Consider the following 19558-nt stretch of genomic DNA (forward strand, 5'->3'; position numbering starts at 1 on the left):
AACAAACATGTTATTTTGTTATTAATAATGTGAAAAGGGCAGAATATAATTTTGTCAATGATTTGAAGAAAAGAGCACTTCCGTATTAGAAAAGGGAACTAAAGAAAACCAAACTTTAAGATAAAACATAAACATGGAAGTGATTTGTTGATGAATGGCTCACGTTCAGGTTAATATTCCTCTTCAAGACAGAGAGGCACACACATTTTACCTGCTGCCTCTGGCAGAAAGACCTCAGAGTCATTCATCAGAAAAGATGGAGATGAAGGGATTGGAAAGAAGACAGAAGCGAGGTCTGACAAGAACAGGTGAGAGGGACATGAAAACAAACGTCAACGCCAAAAAAAAAAAAAAGAAGGAATAATTGAGAAAACAATCAAGGCAATGTACAATATAAACCTATATTGCAACATTATTGTACAAATACACTTAAATTAAAAGAAAAAAAAATAAATAATTCAGTCATCTTACACTTCAGGAGCCCGTGTGTGTTCTACGATATTAACACAGCCTCTCTGTAGACCGAGACACTTACTTCTGGTCAGGAATCCAAATCGAAGCACTGTTTGATGCTTTTTTGACTTTAAAGCCGAGACCTTTGACAGTAATGAGACTTTGTTTGACAACATATGCGCCTGTGGGCTTTATATCCCACCCTCTGACCCCGACGAGGTGCCAATTAACTGTGGATTATGCTTAACCTGGGTAACGGGTCACTGCTAATGCCACTCTGTTTAAACGCCAGTGTGGGGCATGAAAAGCATGAGAAACATGTTCAGTAAGTAATAACATTCATACAAAGTGTGGATGTTTATTATTAGAAGACATAGGAAAAGTAAAGTAGTGCCCTGCTATTCAAGCCGTGGATGGGGAAATTTGAAAAAAGGTTGATGGTCGGAGTGTAAAAATGAAAGAAAATGGAGAAAGTTACATTTTCTTTTCTTCAGACCACAATTCTTCTGTCTTGGAATTTGGCTGCAGCAATGATTTATTTTGCTTTCTGATTTCAACTTTGTGAGTGATACTGAGTGTGATAGTCTGTTAAAGATCATTTTCTGCTGGAAAATAAAACTCTCGAGGTACAGGACGTTTTGAGGTTTGTTTTTTTAGTTGTTTTTTTTTTTTTGCGGCTAACCTGCTGTGGACGACACAGAGGAGGAGGACCCGACTCCTGCAGCAGAGTTCAGCGGATCCAGAGACAGAAGGTCGTTGTTGCTCAGCCTGCCAGAGCCGAGACAAACAGAAACACGGCCAAATCACGTCGATGTACGAAGAACTCAACGCTTAGTGAGTCAGAAAGCACCGTGCAAACAATGTCACTCTGGTTCTAAACACAAAACGAAAAGGAATCCGTCATGTTCCGACTCACTCGAATGGCGTTGACCCTCTGGGTTTTGCTAGTTCGTCATCTGCGGGGGGAGACAAGCACAAGCAGAAATCTTTTAATTTGCGAGGAAATGAATAACTTTTTTATAATTTTATGATTTTTAAAGAGAAAAGAAGAACAATTTTCATTCGTCTCACCTTCAACCAGAAACATAAACATGAGAGAAAGCCACCACCTATGGCTGAGAGTTAGAGAAACGCTGTACAAGTCAAAGGTCGGATCGCAGCTAGTTACGAAACATCCAGGTGTTTCCAAACCTCCGACTGGTACCGTTTGAAATAAATGACTTCTGCCTCACAAATTAAAACTCTATAGCACCAAAGTACTGCAAAAGTGTTAATCTGCCGAGTTCTACTGAGGTTTTAATACAGAGGGAGCAGGTTTGAAACGTGGGTTTGGGTTGGATTTGGCAAGTGGAAATCAATGCAGAAAGTGGCGTTTGGTTAATTTGGAACCGCTTTTCCAGAGCGCTACAACTTCTCTCAAAGCTCCATCTAGTAACCTGAACAGCAGGGGTTTGCACACACTCGTCATTTTTAATATTCGAATCGTTTTTATTTTCAGGATGGAACGATTACACGACCGTTAAGGCTTGAGTTTGTCGACGGCCGCGCGAGGAATGTGGGATTTATGCAAATGTAAAAAGAGATGCACGTGAACCCACAGCAGATTAAAAGCTGTTTGTTGTGCAATCGTTCCAACCTGGAAATGATTATTATTATATGACAAGTATTATCCGTGACGAGTGGATGCATACTTCTGACCGGAACTGTACCAATAAACGCCAGAGGTAGAAGAGAACCCAAAATTAAAGCCATTCAGGTGAGTAAACTTGTCAAAATAGGACACTAAAAGTTTGCAGTGAGGGATAAAAAAAAACATAAATATCAGTGATGTTAGCAGCTACAGGGAGGTTGGCTGGCTGCAGAAGCAGTGTGAAAGGCTCCCTTAAGGAGATAGAGATGAGGGTTGATATTTAGGGTGGAGTAGGGAGGAGAGGTGGAGGCGCTGGCCAGTGACTGTAGTTAAAACATACTCACCCTTAGCCTTAGATCTTAAGGTAGATACTCCAGTAAACCCTGAGCGTATGTAGAGTATACATCTTTGAATGCAACCGCCTTGTGCAAATTCACCAATTTTAACCATTTCGTTTTATTTTTGAAATTGCAGAAAAATAATAAAAATATAACTTGAGCCTAGGAGCTAAACACACACACACACACACACGCAAAAACAGTTTTAATAGCTGTAAATCTTATTTAAACACATTAAACACAAAATCTATCAATCACTCTGATCTCTAAATATATAGACATTATGCATATGTTTACCAAAGTCAATAATCCAACCTGTTCTAATATTTTTATTTATTATTTTTGTCTGGTTGGCATTCGGGTCAAGCTTTGAACTCGTCACACAGAGCTTTGCAGAGCAGATGTCGAGGATTTAACGGGTCAAACAAAAACAATCCTGTTACCTTGTCCTGTTGTGCCGTTCCACTTTTGTTTTTTTTTTTTTTTTTTTATGTTTTGTTTTTGTTCTTGTATTCTTCCCGTATTCCAAATATTTAGGTGCATCTGACGTTGCTAATCCTTTTTAATCGTGCGCACACACGGCCTGCGCGTCACACACCGGAAACACGGTCTGGAAAGATTTAGTCTAAACCTGCTGCTCCAAAAGTCCCTCGTCTAGATTAAACAAGGTCCATCGCAGAACTTTTGGAGATTAGTCATGAGTAACGGGGAAGGTTTGAGTTTGCATTTGAGCGAAAACAGAAAAAAATAAAAATAATATATATATATCTATAAACAATGACTCGAGGTAGTTTGCTTCACGTATCATTTCTGCTGCATGGCTCTGTGCTGCAGATGTTTCTTGCGCTTTTATTCCCACATTTTTTAAAAACTGACCAGAAGGTAAAATACTGAAGGCGAAAGATAATTTCTGACTTGTCAAAACATCCAGCTGATTAAACAGTTAGTCTTATTTGTACCTGTAGGGGGAGAAACATCCCTCATGCATGACATTTATAGAAAAAAAAAAAGGGTGGTTATTTACTTTTTCTTGGAATATGTTGGTGTTGGCTTGATATCTGGAGGTTCTTATTATTAATTTTGTTCTACAGAAAACTTCTTAAGGAACAACCGGAGCCAACGAAAATGCAGCCAGAGTCGTTCCTCTCAATCCAGAAACACAAAGACATAAAAAGGTTAGAGGGAAAGAAAAACTACTTACTGGACTGGTTCCTCCGCATTTGTCCCTGGAAAAAACACAATAAAAAAAGTGAACATTTATTAAAAAAAGAAAAAAGAAGTAGAAAACAATAAGAGTGGCTTGGAAAATGTATTCATAACACTTTGATTTAAATTTGAGTCTTTTTTTTGGTGTTTCTAGCAGCTTTACACATCCATAGAGGCTGAAATGTTTCCCCAATTTCCTTAAAGAAACTCCTCAAGCTCACTCAGAATGGATTAACCCCTGTCTATGCTCACTGTTTACGTCTGGACTTTAACTGGGACGTTCTAACACAAGGCTCTCAACCAGTCCACTGTAGCTGTGTTTGAATGTTTGTGGTCGTATTCCCATTGCAGTCTGAAGTCTGTAATGAAGTTCACTTGAATTTGCCCCATCATCCCCAAAAACTGGACAACTCTGTCCTCTTCACTTCCCAGTTGCGTTGCTGTAACTCAAAGAAATTCTTTGTAAAATACACAAGAAGCTTTTGTGGCTATAACAAGACAAAATGTGCAAACGTTCACGGGGTATGAATACTTTTCCAAACCAATATAAAGCTTCAAATAGACGTATAGGGGAGAAGTGATCATCTTCGAATTAAGTGAAATTGGCGTCCAACGTTTGCGCAGCACCAATTTTCCGTTGTGCCGCCATCGTTTTAAAGACAGCACTGAATGTTTCCAGAGGTCGTCGGAGGTCAACCACCCAGCCCACATTTACAAAATTACAACAAAATATGGCGTCAATCAACTGCGCTCCCTTTGTGCAGCAAAAAGTTTTGTTTGTCTCATTGTAATTTTTAAGATTAAAAAAGAAAAACAAATGTTTCCAGAGGTCACCAGAGGTCAATCTGCCCTCCCACACACACACACACACACACATTAAAAAAGATCAAACAAAACGGATGGAAATTATTTATTTCTAGCACGCTTGCTTGACACCAAATTTGCTTGATTTTGTAGATGTGAGGTGGCTGGTTGACCTCTGATGACCTCTGGAAACATTTACTAATACCTCTGAAACGATAGCGGCACAAACCAAAAATCTTTGCTGCACAAACGTTTGGCACCAATTTCATTTAATTTGAAGAAGCTGGAACCAACACTCAAGTATACTGTAATGGTCGTAGATCGTCTCTCAGGAAGCCGCTTGTTGAACCTGAAACATCTTTTACTCCAAATGTTATATCCTTAAAGTATTCATGAAGTCTCAACATGATATATCAGGCTGAAAATGCGCATAGAATATGTCTAAGGTCGTGAAAATAATTGCGTGAGTTGTCCCCCAGCGGCAGCGGGAAGTTTCCACTTGAGTGTTAAAGACGGTAAATCACGGGACCGCTCCGGACTCACGCATACCAGACACTAAACCTAGGGTGAAGAATTCGGCAGCTGAAAACAGTGTATTTAAGCCGAGACAACGATCAGTCGGGGACGACGGAGAGCGTGGCCCCGACACTTCACCAACTTCCTTCCCAGAGCCTTTTTTTTTTTTTCTCTCCCTGGGATATAAATCTGCCACGTCCTGCTGCGAAACACAAGATACGCAAGGTATGATCTCGGGGGTGGGGGGGCCGGCTGACCGAACCGAGAGCAACTTCAGTTTCAATAAAAAAGCCATTTCTTAGAAGAAGAAAGGTTAGAGGAGCTGTCAGGGGGCGGAGGGGAGAAAAAGAAACAAAATGGGTTTAAGGAACACAGCAAAACGTTTAACCACCGTCGAGCTGCGAGGCCGGGGCTTAGTCCCACAGGCGCTAAGCGGCAAATGGGTTCAATTACAGCTCTTGCTGGCCACACACACACACACACACACACACTCATGCTCGCTCGCTCGCTCGCTCACACGACTTCCATTGCTGTTTCAATAAAGGGAACGCCACGGAGGGAGAAGCAAACGGGAGAAGAAATGAAAAAGACAGAAAAATGAGCAGCGAGAGGGGAGGAAAAGAAAAAAATTGAAAGAAAACAACAAAAAAAAAATTGAGAACAGCGCCCAATAATTCACTCCAGATGAAACTACGCTGCGCCACCTTGGATGAAAGTTTGAACTTTAATTCAAAATGTCTCTGTGGTTCCGAAACAGGAAAGAGCGAGCAGAAATAAATGGGAACAGGAAGAAAGGATGGCGAGTACGACACGGCGCTCCAAAGTATTGTTTCTTTTTTTTTTTTTTTTTTTTTAATGACCGAAAGTAATGTTGATTTAAAAGAAATTAAATTAGAAGGGTTGGAAAATATATATGTTTCTCTACACAGAAACTTACTTTTCACACCAATTTCTTCTGTAAAGGGAAAATATTTGTGAAAACTACACATGCCACAATACTCCCTCGGATGTTTGGGTATGAATCATTTTGCCTTGATTTTTATGAACTCACCTGATCAGGAACTACAGATGGAAACTAGCTGAAGCTAAATGTTTGTTTTGGCATGTCGTCCCAGTTTTAAATAAACTACGCATCTGCACCGATCGGTGATGTGCCTTTCAAATACTAAAATCAATTCGTTTTAATTTTACTAGTCATTTAATGTGTAAAAAAAAAAAAAAAATCCCACCATTTTCAGCATGTGAACACATTAACGTTTTTTTTTTTTTATATAACTTGTGATATGGTTAGAAACATATGCACAGATGAATTTTATTCTGTTGGGTTCAAAACTGATTATCTATGAAACAAACTACAGCACATTTCTGTGACTTCTGCATTATAACCCTGAGGCAAAAAAATACAAATAAAAGGAAAGAAAGAAAAGAAGAAAGAAAATTGGATCAATTTTCTCCTGACCCACAGATTTCTCTGTGGGTCAAATATTGATTCGTAAATCAGATATATTTTCCTTTTCCTAAGTTCATATATATCTATATATATATATATATATATATATATATATATCAACTTCCAGCATCTGTTGAAACATTATTTTAACCATTTACTATTTTCATTATTTTCTTTTTTTTTTACTTTGCACTTTTATTAGTATAGCGGGTGGTCGTTCTACCAGAAGAATTATTTCAGGCTCATTAAATTCTGGAAAACCCGGAATTCCCACCATTTTTGGTCTTTAAACGCATCAACCGACTCTGATTCACTTTATTTAAATTTAATAAAAAATTAATGAATGTTTGGAACACAGACTTTGATGCACAGTCTCCTAGACTTTTTTTTTTTTTAAACTCCCAAATAACATGCTGCATTTATTTATTTTTTTGTAAAACTTATAGCTCTTTGATAAAAAAAAACCCCAAAAAGAATCATAAGCTCAAGCCTCCAAAAAAAAAAAAAAAAACCCGGAATGGTCTCGGCATCTCTAGGAGAAATTAAAGAACTGATCCCCGTTACGTTTTCACAAAACCGCAGCAGAGTCCTGTTGAAACTAAGTGGGTGTCGACAGAAAGCAAACAAAGAGACGCTGAAGAAACTTCAAACAGCCAGGAGGGAAAGAGAGGCTGAAGAGCAGATGAAGATGCCATAACTTTCATTTAGGGATCAGTCGGTGAGCACGGCTAGTAAAACACACCAGGGCTCCTTCACGAGACTTGCCTGCTCTACAACAACAACAACTCACACACACACACACACACACCCCCACACGCAGGCAAACCAACACATAGGATGTGGTGTTTGCACACAAGCGGTAGTGGCTTTAAACTTTAACGACTGCAGCTACTTTTGTTAGAGAGTCGTACAGAGGCCGAGTGAAGGGAGAGTGGACGAGGAGCTGGACGAGGGGCTGCCACGGGCGTGAGAGCAGATCCGAGCGAAGCGTTGCGAGCGTGAGGTCGAGGGGCGCCGACATCAGCAGTGAAACGGAACCCGAGTCCGTAGGAGTAAGAGAAAATAAAAACAAAGTCGATTCACGCTAAACCACATCCATAGTAAAAACAAAACACGGACCAAGAGTGGACAGGAGATTTAGTAAACTGGAAGATGGTGCGGCATGTTGACAAACTTACATATGGCATATTACTAATCTAAACAAAATGCATTAGACAAACTGAGCACTTCAGTCTGTTCCCATGCTCTGGGTCTGACTTTAGGTGTTCCCCTGTTGCCCTCTAGTGTCACACAGGCAGAGTGAACTTCTGCTGCAGCAGCGGGATCAACAGGTCGGTGTGCAGACAGAGCTCGTGCGAAATGTTACCGGTACCGAGGCGGAGGGCGACAGGATGATGTTTCCGATGGAGGCTTTGAGCTCGTCGATGTTGGCCCGGTTCTGATGCGTGCCGTTGTTGGGCTGGACGGGCTTGATCTGCACGTGGAACTTCCTGGGCTCGTCTTCGTCCTCGGAGTCGCTGGACGAGTAGAAGGAGTTGTCTTTGGGATGTGAGGAGACGAGTTAAAGAAAATGAAAAAAAAAACACCAAACAAACACGCCAGAGTGAAGTGTAGGGGGGGAAATAAAGGATATGGTTTTCGTTCACTTCTGGTCTGATGCAGAATCCCTCGGCGTCGACTTGAGGCACATTCTATAAAAAAAATAATTAAAAATTAATAAAAAAATAAGAACCAAATGCTTCAAATAAATAAATAAAAAACAACTCACTTTATATAATCAAATAATAAGTGTTGAATGCCTGGAGAGATCATAATGTACTGGATAAATAATCAGAAAATTTATTTTGCTTTTTGCTAAGTGCTTTAAAGCAAATATTCTTAATTGAAAAACTTTCTATTTATGCACTAAACAAAGAACCAACAAACTCTTCCAAAGTGAGGACTTTTTAAATATCTCGGAAACTTAAAATGCAAAGGAAAAAAAATAATTAACAAATATTTTCTGAGCTGTTATGATGTCCTAAAACTTTTACATTTTGGTTTTGCTTCACTACAAAAACTCTACACTCAAAAATGTAGCTTGAAAGTTGAAAACAAAAACTTATTTCTACTCTTCTGCTGGTGCAAAATTTTAACAAACTTTTAAAACTATTTTTAGCATTTTTGACAATTTGACTTCATAAAGCAGTCATAGCAACGTAATCTTCAGATAATAGTTATTGAGAATAATTATTTAGAAACTTTAGCTAAACAAAAAAGTTTTTAAATAATTATTATTATATACTAAAGCTTTATTTCTGTACAATGATGCAGCCTGAAAGGTCTGGAATATTCTTGTGACAAACTAAAGTAGAAAAGTTGGGATGTGTCTATAAAACTTTTTGCATGATGCAGCCAATTTTTGTAAGTAAAGGATAAAACATATAGCCCTACACATTTTCTTTGAATTTCAAAATAAGAGTTCTTTATAATTAGATGTGTTGCTCATGTAAAATATTGCCTATATAACCTTTTACATTTTTTCTCTAATTAGTCCCTACGAATAAAAATGTCAAAATCTTTCAAAACCTTATTAAAGTTGTAACTTTATATACTGTCGCCAGAATAATGCCAGAAATTGATAAAGTGATGCACGCTGAAAATTCTTGTGCAGATGGAATAGTTAGAATTATTTACACAATGTCTTCAATTTAACATTTTACCTAATGTTTTTATTAAAATTATCATTCACTTTTTTTAATCAGAATTTTGAGCAATATGCTTTTCCTCTTCAAAGTCTCCAAATGTGGAATCATTTTTCAAGCCCTCGATCATGATTTCTTCAGAATTGCTGAGATAATGTGAAACCTTATCTTTCTATAAATAACCTACAGTTGCAAATAAGTAAGTAAAAATGTACACACATCAAAAAATATTGAATGACGTAACACAGAAGAGTATTTATATGACCATTTAAAACTTCTGAAGGAGTAGTTCTGGATTCGTCCACGGATAGCATAACTGGAGCAACAAAAAAAATAAAATAAGAATCAAAATCTCAAGAATAGAATTTTTTATCACTTTCATATGAAGCATCTCTAAATGGCGTCTATAAACCTTATGTTTTGTATTCCCAAGGATATGATTTTGTTGTTGTTTTCTATTTTTGGAAATGTACTTGAAAACGCCATCGGCGTATAGATTTACGCTGCTGCTGCGGAACAGAGTCGGCAGGTGTGGGGTCGTTAGCTTGCTTACAGCGTTCTGGATGTCTATGGAGCCGTAATATCCTGGGGGAGCACCATTGGCAGTGTTCTGCGTGCACAAACAGAGAGAAATGGATGAATGAATGAGCAAATGTGCAAAACAAACAGGAGGGAAGCAACGGGGAGGGAGGGGCAGAGAGGCTGGGAAGTGCGGAGTAACACATGGCAGGAGAAAAAGGACGATAGTCTGCTCCGCCTCCTGCAGTCTGACGTCAAAATAACCGACCGCGCCGACATGAAACAGATCCAAGGGATCAAGCGTGCAGCTAATGTCTGTTTTAATAAACTTTATACTCACAGCAGTTTCGACTTCTGTCGACTCACTGAAAGACAAAAAGGCAACATTGACATGAAAAAAAAAGAGAGAGAGAGAAAGAATAAAACCGGTCAAACTGTGCTGGGAACTGAAGCCCAAACTCACGTCGAGTCCGTGTCCTTGTCTTTCCTGCGGCCGGGAATGCCAAACGTTTTCCTCTTTCTGGGTTTGGCACCTTAAAAGCAAAACAAAGCATTTCAAGCCCATTTTTAACTTCCTATACTTCACTTTAAACGCTCAGGTGGAGCTCTACCTTCTGTTGCGATGGCCGTGTTGCATTCCTCAAATTCGATGGGTCCTAATGAGACAAAAAACAAAATGATTTAGGTTCATTTGGCACAGGAAGGGTCAATGGCCCACAACTGTGACTGCTATGAATGTGCATCACGCAATGATCACGCACACACACGCACGCACACACACACGCACACAGCGCAGACACACAACATGGAGCCTGGCGTGCCATGCAGGATGTGTACACAAACAGAGCCGGGCTGATCCCACAGGGCAGACAGGGTCAATAGTAAGAGTCAACTGTGCGTCTGGTGGCCCTCGCAGAGATGTGACAGTGCCTCCGGTTGACACGAAGCACGACACAACTCCACATAGTCTTCCTCGGAGAGATACACACAGCCTCCCTCCCTCCCTCGCCCACCCAGCCACCCGCTGCCGCCACCTGGAAGTCCACGCAATTAGAAACGAATCTGCAATGCAGGAAGCGGCTTCGGCATTCGCAGCAGACAAGACGCTAAGCGGGAACTAAATGTACCTTGCACTGGGACATGCAAACTTAATGCTATTACGACGAGACAAAAAACAAACAAACAAACAAAAAAAGCACAAGATTATATGTAGACAAAGTATTTAAAGCTGCATAGATAAATCAGCTACTGTGGCTTATGGAAAGCCCATTTCACCTTTGGCTGCGCCCTGCGCAGAACCCCAAAGTCTGAATGAATAAACATGTGCTGCTTTGCAGAACAAGTTGCATTCACAATGGGTGAGATATACTCCATTCACCCACTGGGTGACATTTGAATGAAATTGAATTTACCGGATTTTATTTAGGGGCATCAGAGTAACGAGGGCTGAGTACAAATACATGGAAAACTTTTCATAGGCAAATTTGAATTGACAGGCAGATGATTGAAGCTAAAGCTATCAGTGGCTGCAAAAGACTTGGAGACTGGGATGGATGTTCACTTCCCAGCATCACAACAATCTCAAAAATACAGCCAGGTCTAACATGGAAGGGTCTAACTTACAGCTTGATATTCTAGAATGGCCTAGTCAAAGACCTAAACCTAATTGAAAACTGGAGACAAAACTTGAAAATGGACGTTTATAGACGCTCTCCATTCAACCTGACTAAAGTTGCACTGTTTTGCCAAAAAAAGTGGGTGAAAAGTTTGAATCTAAATCTGAAAAACCTGGAAACTGCAAGTCAAATTTAAAACTCTGTTAGACCTTAATAATGCCACCTTGAATGAAATACAAGACCAACAAAATCTATAAATATGGTTGGGGATCCTGTTGTAGTACTATCAAGCAATAGAAAACCTGTGGGCCTGTTGTGGCTCTTAGCAACAACTTTGTGCTCTCTACAGCCTAAACCCCTATAGAGCCTAACTTAAAAGGTTTTATATATATATATATATATATATATATATATATATATATATATATACAGAATGCACCTAAGCGCGTATGGGTTGGAAGGCAGATAGTGGCAAAACTGAATGTCGCCCAGGCAACGGGCAATAAATTTGCACTCACACACGCTAAAAACAGCTAGCATTACTGGTAACTAGCTGATAACACAGCTTTTTCCTAACTATCTAGCCAACTAACAAAGGGTGCTTTATCAGCTACTAACTGGTAATGTAGCTGCTAATATACCATTAGCTTGTTACTGCTAGCCTAGAGTCATAAAACACAATGAAGACGTCAAACATTTGCCTGACAGAAAAGTTCAAAACAGATTTTTTTTTTAAAAAATACATACAAGAATATGCTAGATTAAATAGTCCTGCTACGACAAAACGCAAGTCCTGTATGTCCTGAATGTAAGACATCTTAATACCTTATTTTAAGATACATAAATTTAAGACTTATGAAGGGCGTGCAGACACTTTGTCACAGGAGGGAATGAATACTGTTTGCACATTTCATTTTTTAAACTTTTTATTCGTAAGAAGCAGAAAACATTATTTGAAAAAACACAACACGGTGTATCATTTGCTTTTCCGTTCACAAGCACACAGACCTTTGTGTTTTTCTAAACACAATATAAAATCCAATAAAATACACTAGTTTGTTCTCGTAATATGAGAAAAAACTTAAATAGGTTCTAGGAGTATGACTGTACGAATGCTTTAGTACTGTATAACCAGCAGCACTTGGACATGTCTTAAAATCTCTTCTAGCTTAATAGCTATGATGTCGCACAACCAGCCATGAATTTATTTTTGCAAAACAACAACACAAAAACACTTTTTCTTTTGCTAACTTGGATACATCAATCAGCTGGTGAGGAAACTGCTAAGAACAACTCGGTTCACACTTGATTTATTGCTCATCAATAATGCAAGTTCGCCCCCGAGGTGCTGCCCCTCCATCGTCACGCTTCATCTGTCACTCCAGACAGATTTACCGAGGCTTTTCAAAAGGGCCGAGGCGCACAGAGGCTCGCACAGTTTTCACAAACAGAACAACTGGAGGCAGGACATGCGATGCGGATACGCGACAGTCGGGCAAAATCCAGAGGACGGTTCGTCTGCGACCGAGCCAGACAGACACAAATACGCCGCACGCTTTAGAAATCTTGAGAGGACAAAACGGCAAGATGAGCAGGAGGGGGTGACACACGGGGAGAGAGAGAGACAGAGAGAAGCAGAAAGAGAAGAAGACGGGGCAGGACCCCTCTGGCGGTTTTTCTGATACACTAACATGCCTTGACCTGAAAACAACAAAGCTAATGATATTTCAACTCAAAACGTACACGGCGGCAGAGGGCCCATGTGCCCTCCCCGGAGGACGCCGGTAGCGAGCGGGATTGACGCATTGTCTGGCGCGCGCGGGGCCGAGTGAAGAGCAGGGAGGCAGCGAGTCACGAGAGGCACGCATCACGCCAAGTGAAGTGGATAAAGTACACAGATGACCGATCTACGCTGCCGTGCCATGTCGGGCCTTCCTCGGCCCTGGCAAATGCACGGCGGCGGCGTACCGACCGCCAAAACGGTTTGAAGAATCATTCAACAACTTTGCTGTAATTATCCAGAGAAATAAGGTTGTTTCTTGAACTTTTATGAGGCCTTTTGGCGTTGGTGGGTTAGAGAGAACGACTGGAGAATCTATTTAAAGTTCTGATCTGGTAGCTCGGAATCTGCAAGCTCACGCTGCTGGAACATGAACGTCCACGCCAAAAAGTCGGAAGGAGCTGCACCCAGTTTTCCTCTGTGCAGCGTCTCTGTCTGATTATATTGGATGTTTGAAATATCTTCCTGTTTCGTTCTTAAGTGTCAGTCTATTGGTCAAGCAAACGTGCTCTCTTGCGCCATTGTCAATATGTTACTTGAAAATAGTTTCAAGACAACAATATTATCGATAATCGCAATAATTACTGAGACAAAACTGTTTGTCATGACAGACCTAATGCCCACAGCAATATGCCACTACCACCGTGTTTCCCAATGTGGGGATGATGTAATCGGTAATCTTAAGCATTCAACCACCGCCATAGGATGTCGGACTAAAACCTGTTAACCTTGATCTCATCTGACCAGACTTTCTTCCACATAGTGTGCCATCACAGAATGACGCCGCCACCACCATCTTTGTCCACTCAAACGACAAAAGTACAAAAAACAACAACAATGTTCGTTTTGGCAATTTTTCATGAACAGCCAGACTCTTGGTTTTCCCTTCCGCCTGAAATATGGATCAGATTATGCGCCCAAAAGCACTCTTTTGCTATGAAAAGTATTAAAAAAAAGAATGTTTTTTGGTTGTCTCTTCAATGCATCATGTGTCTTAACAAAGATACCAAACGGACACGAGAAGGACTGGAAAATAGAAGTCAGAACCGGGCGGGGAAGCGACTCCTTTTTCCATCTGACCATATTTACGCACACATGCTGCAAGCGAAGTCCAAACAGCCACACGTGGACATTACCCAAACCTGGACAGACATTAGGAACTGTTTAAGCTCCTCCAAACAGACAGGCAACAGTGTTTATACAGGGGAAGATGGCTCCTTTTCTTGCTGCTCTGCGAGGGCGGCAGGCAGTCACGCATGAGTGGAAGATGGTTTTTTAAATTGCATATGCTTCACATGGCACAGGGAGCAGGAGAGAAGGGTGGGGCGGGGAAGAGTTTGCGTGTCTGGCCCACTGCCAGTTGACAGCTCAGCTGGATATCGTTGAACAGTCCGACCTCTCTAAAATCCCCCCCTCCACTCCACCTCGCAGCGTGTCACTTTAGGATTGTTTCCGCAATAGAAAGTTTATTCAACCCCTCGTTCTCTCTCTCTCTTTCTTTGAAAAGGCCCCGGACCGGCCATCCGTTCAGCTATTTCATCATCGGAGAGGGTGGTTTATTTCTCCTGACAGGACCGGAGCTGCTGTGCAATCCCTAATGAACAGCTTGATACGGGGAGGAATTTTCAGACCGATTTTTTCAACCTCAATTAAATCCGCTGTCCAAACAAATGAGGGCCCCGCCGCTTGTTGGACCAAGTGTTTGGACACGGGGGTCACCGTTTGTGTACACACAACCACGGCAGAGGTGAGGCCTCTGTGCTTGTGACCTGACGTAATAGGAGTGCGAGGAAGAGGGACTGGTGAGGTTACTCCTAGAACGGGACACCAGTTCAGACGCCAAACGGCAAAGGATAGGCCTCAGTAGAGGTGAAATAGTTTATAGTGACTGAGTTAATTCAGTCGGATTTCTGTGTGTGTGTGTGTGTGTGCGTGGGGGTGTGTGTGTGTGTGTGTGTGTGACGGAGTGGGAAGTGACTGTGCAATGCCAAAGAAAACTGACAAGTATTCCCTTGATTATTGTGGCACGGCAAAGTTTACACAAGAGCCATTGTCGAGCTCTGACCTCCCCGAAAAGTTGGTAATGCCTGCTTAATCTGCGAGCGTGTCACATGCTTGCTGGAATGCCGAGCCGGCCTTCCTTTACAGCAGATTACTATGATTGCCTCTGATGGCCTGCTCCAACGTCTAATTGCCCCTCTCCATGCTGCCCCTCCCATCAGGGAAAGGCAGGATCAGCCCCGCTCAGAACCGCATCGACGTTTCCACAGGTCCCACCAACTCAAATTCAAGACTTTTGTTAAGACGATTAGGAATGAAATTGAAAACGTGTGCCACGACGGAAATGTACAAAACAAAACAAAAACAGCCAACCGAGGATACATTTGCACTTAGCACAATGACGGATGCCAAGAAGCTAACCAGATACCTAGCAAAAAGTATATTAGCAGCTAGTTAGCGATAGCCTCAACCCGCATGGCGTCGCAAAACGCAGTGAAGACGTTTCTGTGCAACTCAAAATTTTGCCTGACAGAAAAATCCTGCGAGAAAAAATACAACAAACAAAAAACATAGACTATCCAAAATTAAATTGTCCTGTAACGACAACATTTAAGACCTGCCATTAACGTGTGTAAGGCCAACTTACATTTCTTAAAATGAATTTAAGACATTTTAAGGCCTTCATTTTAGATAGAATTTCAGACTTCAAAAGGATGTGTGGTCATCCTGTTTTCAGTGTCAGGACAAACAAAGTCCTGCCTTACCTGGCCTCTCCTTGCCTGTTCCTTTGCTCTCAGACAGTTTTTGTATTAAGCTCTCCTCCGAAGTGTTCTCGATGTTCCTCACAAATTCATTGTGCACCTACAGAGAGAGAAAAGGACAAGCATGAGATGGGAAAACTGGTCCAGTAAGGACCTTATGTGACTCTGAGAACCTCAACTACGACAAAAAAAAAACAGTCAAGTTTATTTGCACAGGACATTTCAGCAACAAGGCAGTTCAAAGTGCTCTGCACCAAAAAGACACAGTACAGTGACCATTTAAAACCAGAAATAAACATTACATTTTGTCAGTATTATATAGCAAATATAGATCAAATATATTGATCAAGGTTCCAGTTGTTTTGTATCAAGACACAAAATAAACAGGTGGGGTTTTTAGCCTCGATTCAAGGGAACAGCATCTTTGCAGTTTTCTGGAAGTTTGTTCCAGATTAGTGGGGGATAGAAACTGAACCCTGCTTCTCCATGTTTGGTTCTGGTTCTGGTGATGCAGAGTCGACTAAAACCAGAAGACCTGAGTGGTCGGGAAGGTTGATACTTTAATGTACTTTGGTTTTAAGACACTAAAACAAGCCCTCTGCCATGGGGCAAGTTGCACCAACCGCGCCTCCCTTCAGCAGAGAGGTTTTGTTTCCAGTTGGACCACCGATGATTTAAATGCATTTTCTATAATCTTTTCAGTCGTCTGCAAGGGAATGCCATTTTGAGACTTCATTAAATAACATCTAGCAGCAGGAGATCACTCAGAGGTACTGTGAGGGTCAACTGTCCTAAACATTTCAGTTTAATTCAGCGTGAGAATTTAGCATTTTTCAGATTATCCGTCCTTTTATCTCGTTAGCTAAATATGCTAACCCACAGTGGATTGAGTGTATAGGTGCAAAACAGTTTGTGTAAATCTAACAAAATCAGGGTGTGCCAAAATAGTAATGGCAGGGTACAAAACGGGGTTATAAACGCTAGATTATTATTATTATTTTTTCTAATAAAACTGTTAATATTTCTGTCACGCTAACAGAGTTTGGCAATAACAGTCAGAAAAACCTGTGGAGATTTTTTAGATCTAATGGGAGTTCAAATCCAAAGAAAAAGTGTGCATCATGAATGTGAAACTGAAAAGATGAAACTCGTCTAGAGTTTTTTTTTACTGATTGCGTTGCATTGCAACTGCATTCACTGGATCAATGCATTGAATATAAACTATGCTTATGGAGAACAGTTTATAACAAAATGTTCCTCATCCGTTTTAGTGATCTTTTTCACAGTTTTACCATATGCACACTTGATGCTGCTCCAACTTTCAATATTTGCAACACTTTAAGCTAACGCTTCTTTAGCATGCGCAGTAAGACCTACTGAGTCTTACAGTTAGACCAGGGTGCCAGAGGTTGTCTTTGTTACTGCCATGGTTACCCTCTGGGCGGTGTCACACAAAGGTTAGTGCTTGTTTGCACGTGCGCCTTTTGAGTTTGGTGAAGGGGGAAGTGCGAGCGATGCAAAGGCATGAAGATAAAGACGAGGGGCTGACTGTCGCATCTCGACAAACTATTTAGATGTGCGTGATACTCCCGAGCGCTATAGCGAGTGGCTCCACCATCAAAGCAAGACGGATTCACACACACGTGTGTGTGTGTGTGTCTATATATATGTGTCTGCCCCAACCTCCCACTCCCCTTGTGGGCCCCAGTGGTGAGGTAGAGTGCATTAGGCATCTATGCCCTGCCTAGCAGCAGAGGATGAGGAGGGGGAGGGTGTTGGTGGTGAGGTGGTAAGAAGGTTGCCGTGGCGAGGAAGCGCACACGCAATCCGTCAGGTGCTGCTGGCGTGATGGTGGTCGCTAATGTCATCAACGTGTCTTGCCCTGCTCATCTCATATAGACACGCGAACACACACACACACACACACACACACACACACACCCTCATATGTCAACACAAACAAACAAACAAACAAAAAAAAAGGGTCCTCGTCTCTCCACTGAGACTTTCGCCCACATGCTACACAACATGCGTCTGCCCCGAAGGCGCCCTCGCTCACACACAAACGTTCACTTACAAAAACAAACACACAGCACAGCGACAGACGCACCTGCCTCTCCACGCAGCGAGCCCGTTTAACTCTCTCGCTGCCTCTCTTCTCACCGCTTGTAAAAAGTGCAGTTCTTTCTCTTTCTTCTCACTCATCTCTCTCTGTCACTGGTCGTTCAGGGCCAATGCTCTCGGCAGCCTCCCTCAAAATAGCTGATAAGAAGCCACAGTTGCTTTTTTTTTGGTTAAACAACGGGAATCACTTGTCAATGACAGCTTAACAACGCAAAGTAGCTTAGCATTAAAGCCGACTAATGGAGGATATTTGAGTAAACAAGCAAAAACAACAGACTGAGCCTTTTCCGTTTTAGTGGGGAGTCAGTCACCTTTTCCCCACTAAAGGTAGACTGAGCCATGAGTTATTTGTGTCACACTAGAAACTCCCACATGGTTTAAAAACTGGGAGTTGAAAGGAAAAAGCAACTGCATGATGCTGCCACTACCGGTTCTCCATTTTTGTTGGATGAAAAGCAAAGCAGCAGCCTGACGCTGCTGATAGATGGTAGGTGGGAAGTAGGACAAACATCAGCAAAATCTTTGGAAAAGTGAGCATTTTATGGTCAGTTAACAGCAAAAGTAAAATTTTATGATGTATTTTTGGTCCAGTTTCCATTGCAAATATCTTAGTATACTTGAAATAAGGCAAAACTAACTTCTGAGTAGCTTTTTAGCAAGATATAAGAGCTTCTTCTTTAAACAATTCTTTAAAATTGATTCAAAAAGTAAACCCTTTTCCCATGATATACAGTAAGTGAAAACATCTGCCAGTGGAGCAAGTACCTTTTTTTTAATCAATATTAAGGTTTAAAAAAAAAAAAAAAAACTTAAAACAAGCTCCTCTATCTTGCTAAAAAGCTACTTGTAAGTTAGTTCTGTCTTATTTTAATTGTACAAATATTTTAACAAGAAACTAGATCAAAACCACTTTGAAAGAGGGGGGGGAAACTAATAACAGAAAACTTCTAACACAGTTTCCGATATTCGCAGCAGCGAATGTCTCAGCAGATTTAGCAAAAGGCGACGTTGTGGAGAGTTCAGAGCAGAGAAACTGCCACCTTTACAATCCAAAGAGCCATTTTTGTCCCTCGGCTAAGCAACTCTTTCACAGCCACAAATGTTACGTAACGTTTTGAAAAGAGAAAACGCAAAATTGTTGATGAATATCGACTGTTGCAAATTTGCTGCAATTATTAAAAGAACCACAATTTTACTTTTATTTTAAGAAAAACAAAATGTCAAGAAGAGAATGGTTTTTTTTGTTTTTTTTTCTTAGATTGGGTGTGGGAAAATTATGTAACGTTTCCAACCTGCAAAATTGGATCTACAAAAACATTGGAGGTACTTCAAGTATCATGGTGTGGACATCCATTATATTTATTCCATGAAAAAAACATATTAATGTTATTTTATTTTTTTATATTAGTTGGTTCTTTATCAATCTGAGCCAAAGTTATTAAGTGTAAGGCTTAAGGAACCGCTTGAGGCTCCAGAGCTGCAGGTTGCAGACCCCTGTTTCAGAGGAATGGTAAAAAAAAAAAATCTAAATTACCATCTGAAAACCTACAGACCTACAACAGCATGTCAAATGATACATGATATGTTTAGAAAATGGCTGAACAAGTATCCTTTGTTTTGGTTTGCATAGGAAAATGTCTAATTTCTCAAAAACGCAGCTTAGGCTACTAAAAGTC

At 40.9% G+C, this 19558-nt stretch overlaps 1 protein-coding gene across 12 annotated transcripts in view; it reads right to left on the reverse strand.

The window, feature by feature from the left end:
• Nucleotides 1-19558, reverse strand: part of fcho2 (FCH and mu domain containing endocytic adaptor 2) — a 57841-nt gene that overhangs the window by 15476 nt on the left and 22807 nt on the right. For 5 of the 12 annotated variants that reach the window (XM_032569112.1, XM_032569117.1, XM_032569116.1 and 2 more), the window contains exons 8-19: nt 15762-15858; nt 10212-10256; nt 10064-10133; nt 9941-9965; nt 9635-9691; nt 8031-8088; nt 7764-7945; nt 3623-3647; nt 2428-2466; nt 1370-1409; nt 1136-1221; nt 212-295 (exon numbers count right to left, since the gene is read on the reverse strand). In XM_032569112.1, coding sequence (XP_032425003.1) covers nt 212-295; nt 1136-1221; nt 1370-1409; nt 2428-2466; nt 3623-3647; nt 7764-7945; nt 8031-8088; nt 9635-9691; nt 9941-9965; nt 10064-10133; nt 10212-10256; nt 15762-15858 — 808 coding nt within the window. The remainder of the gene's footprint in view (nt 1-211; nt 296-1135; nt 1222-1369; nt 1410-2427; nt 2467-3622; nt 3648-7763; nt 7946-8030; nt 8089-9634; nt 9692-9940; nt 9966-10063; nt 10134-10211; nt 10257-15761; nt 15859-19558) is intronic. The other 7 variants (XM_032569122.1, XM_032569114.1, XM_032569111.1 and 4 more) reach the window with 6 other exon arrangements.

This window comes from Xiphophorus hellerii, chromosome 8 (assembly GCF_003331165.1).
Source record: "Xiphophorus hellerii strain 12219 chromosome 8, Xiphophorus_hellerii-4.1, whole genome shotgun sequence".
In the NCBI taxonomy this organism is placed as follows: Eukaryota; Metazoa; Chordata; class Actinopteri; order Cyprinodontiformes; family Poeciliidae; genus Xiphophorus; species Xiphophorus hellerii.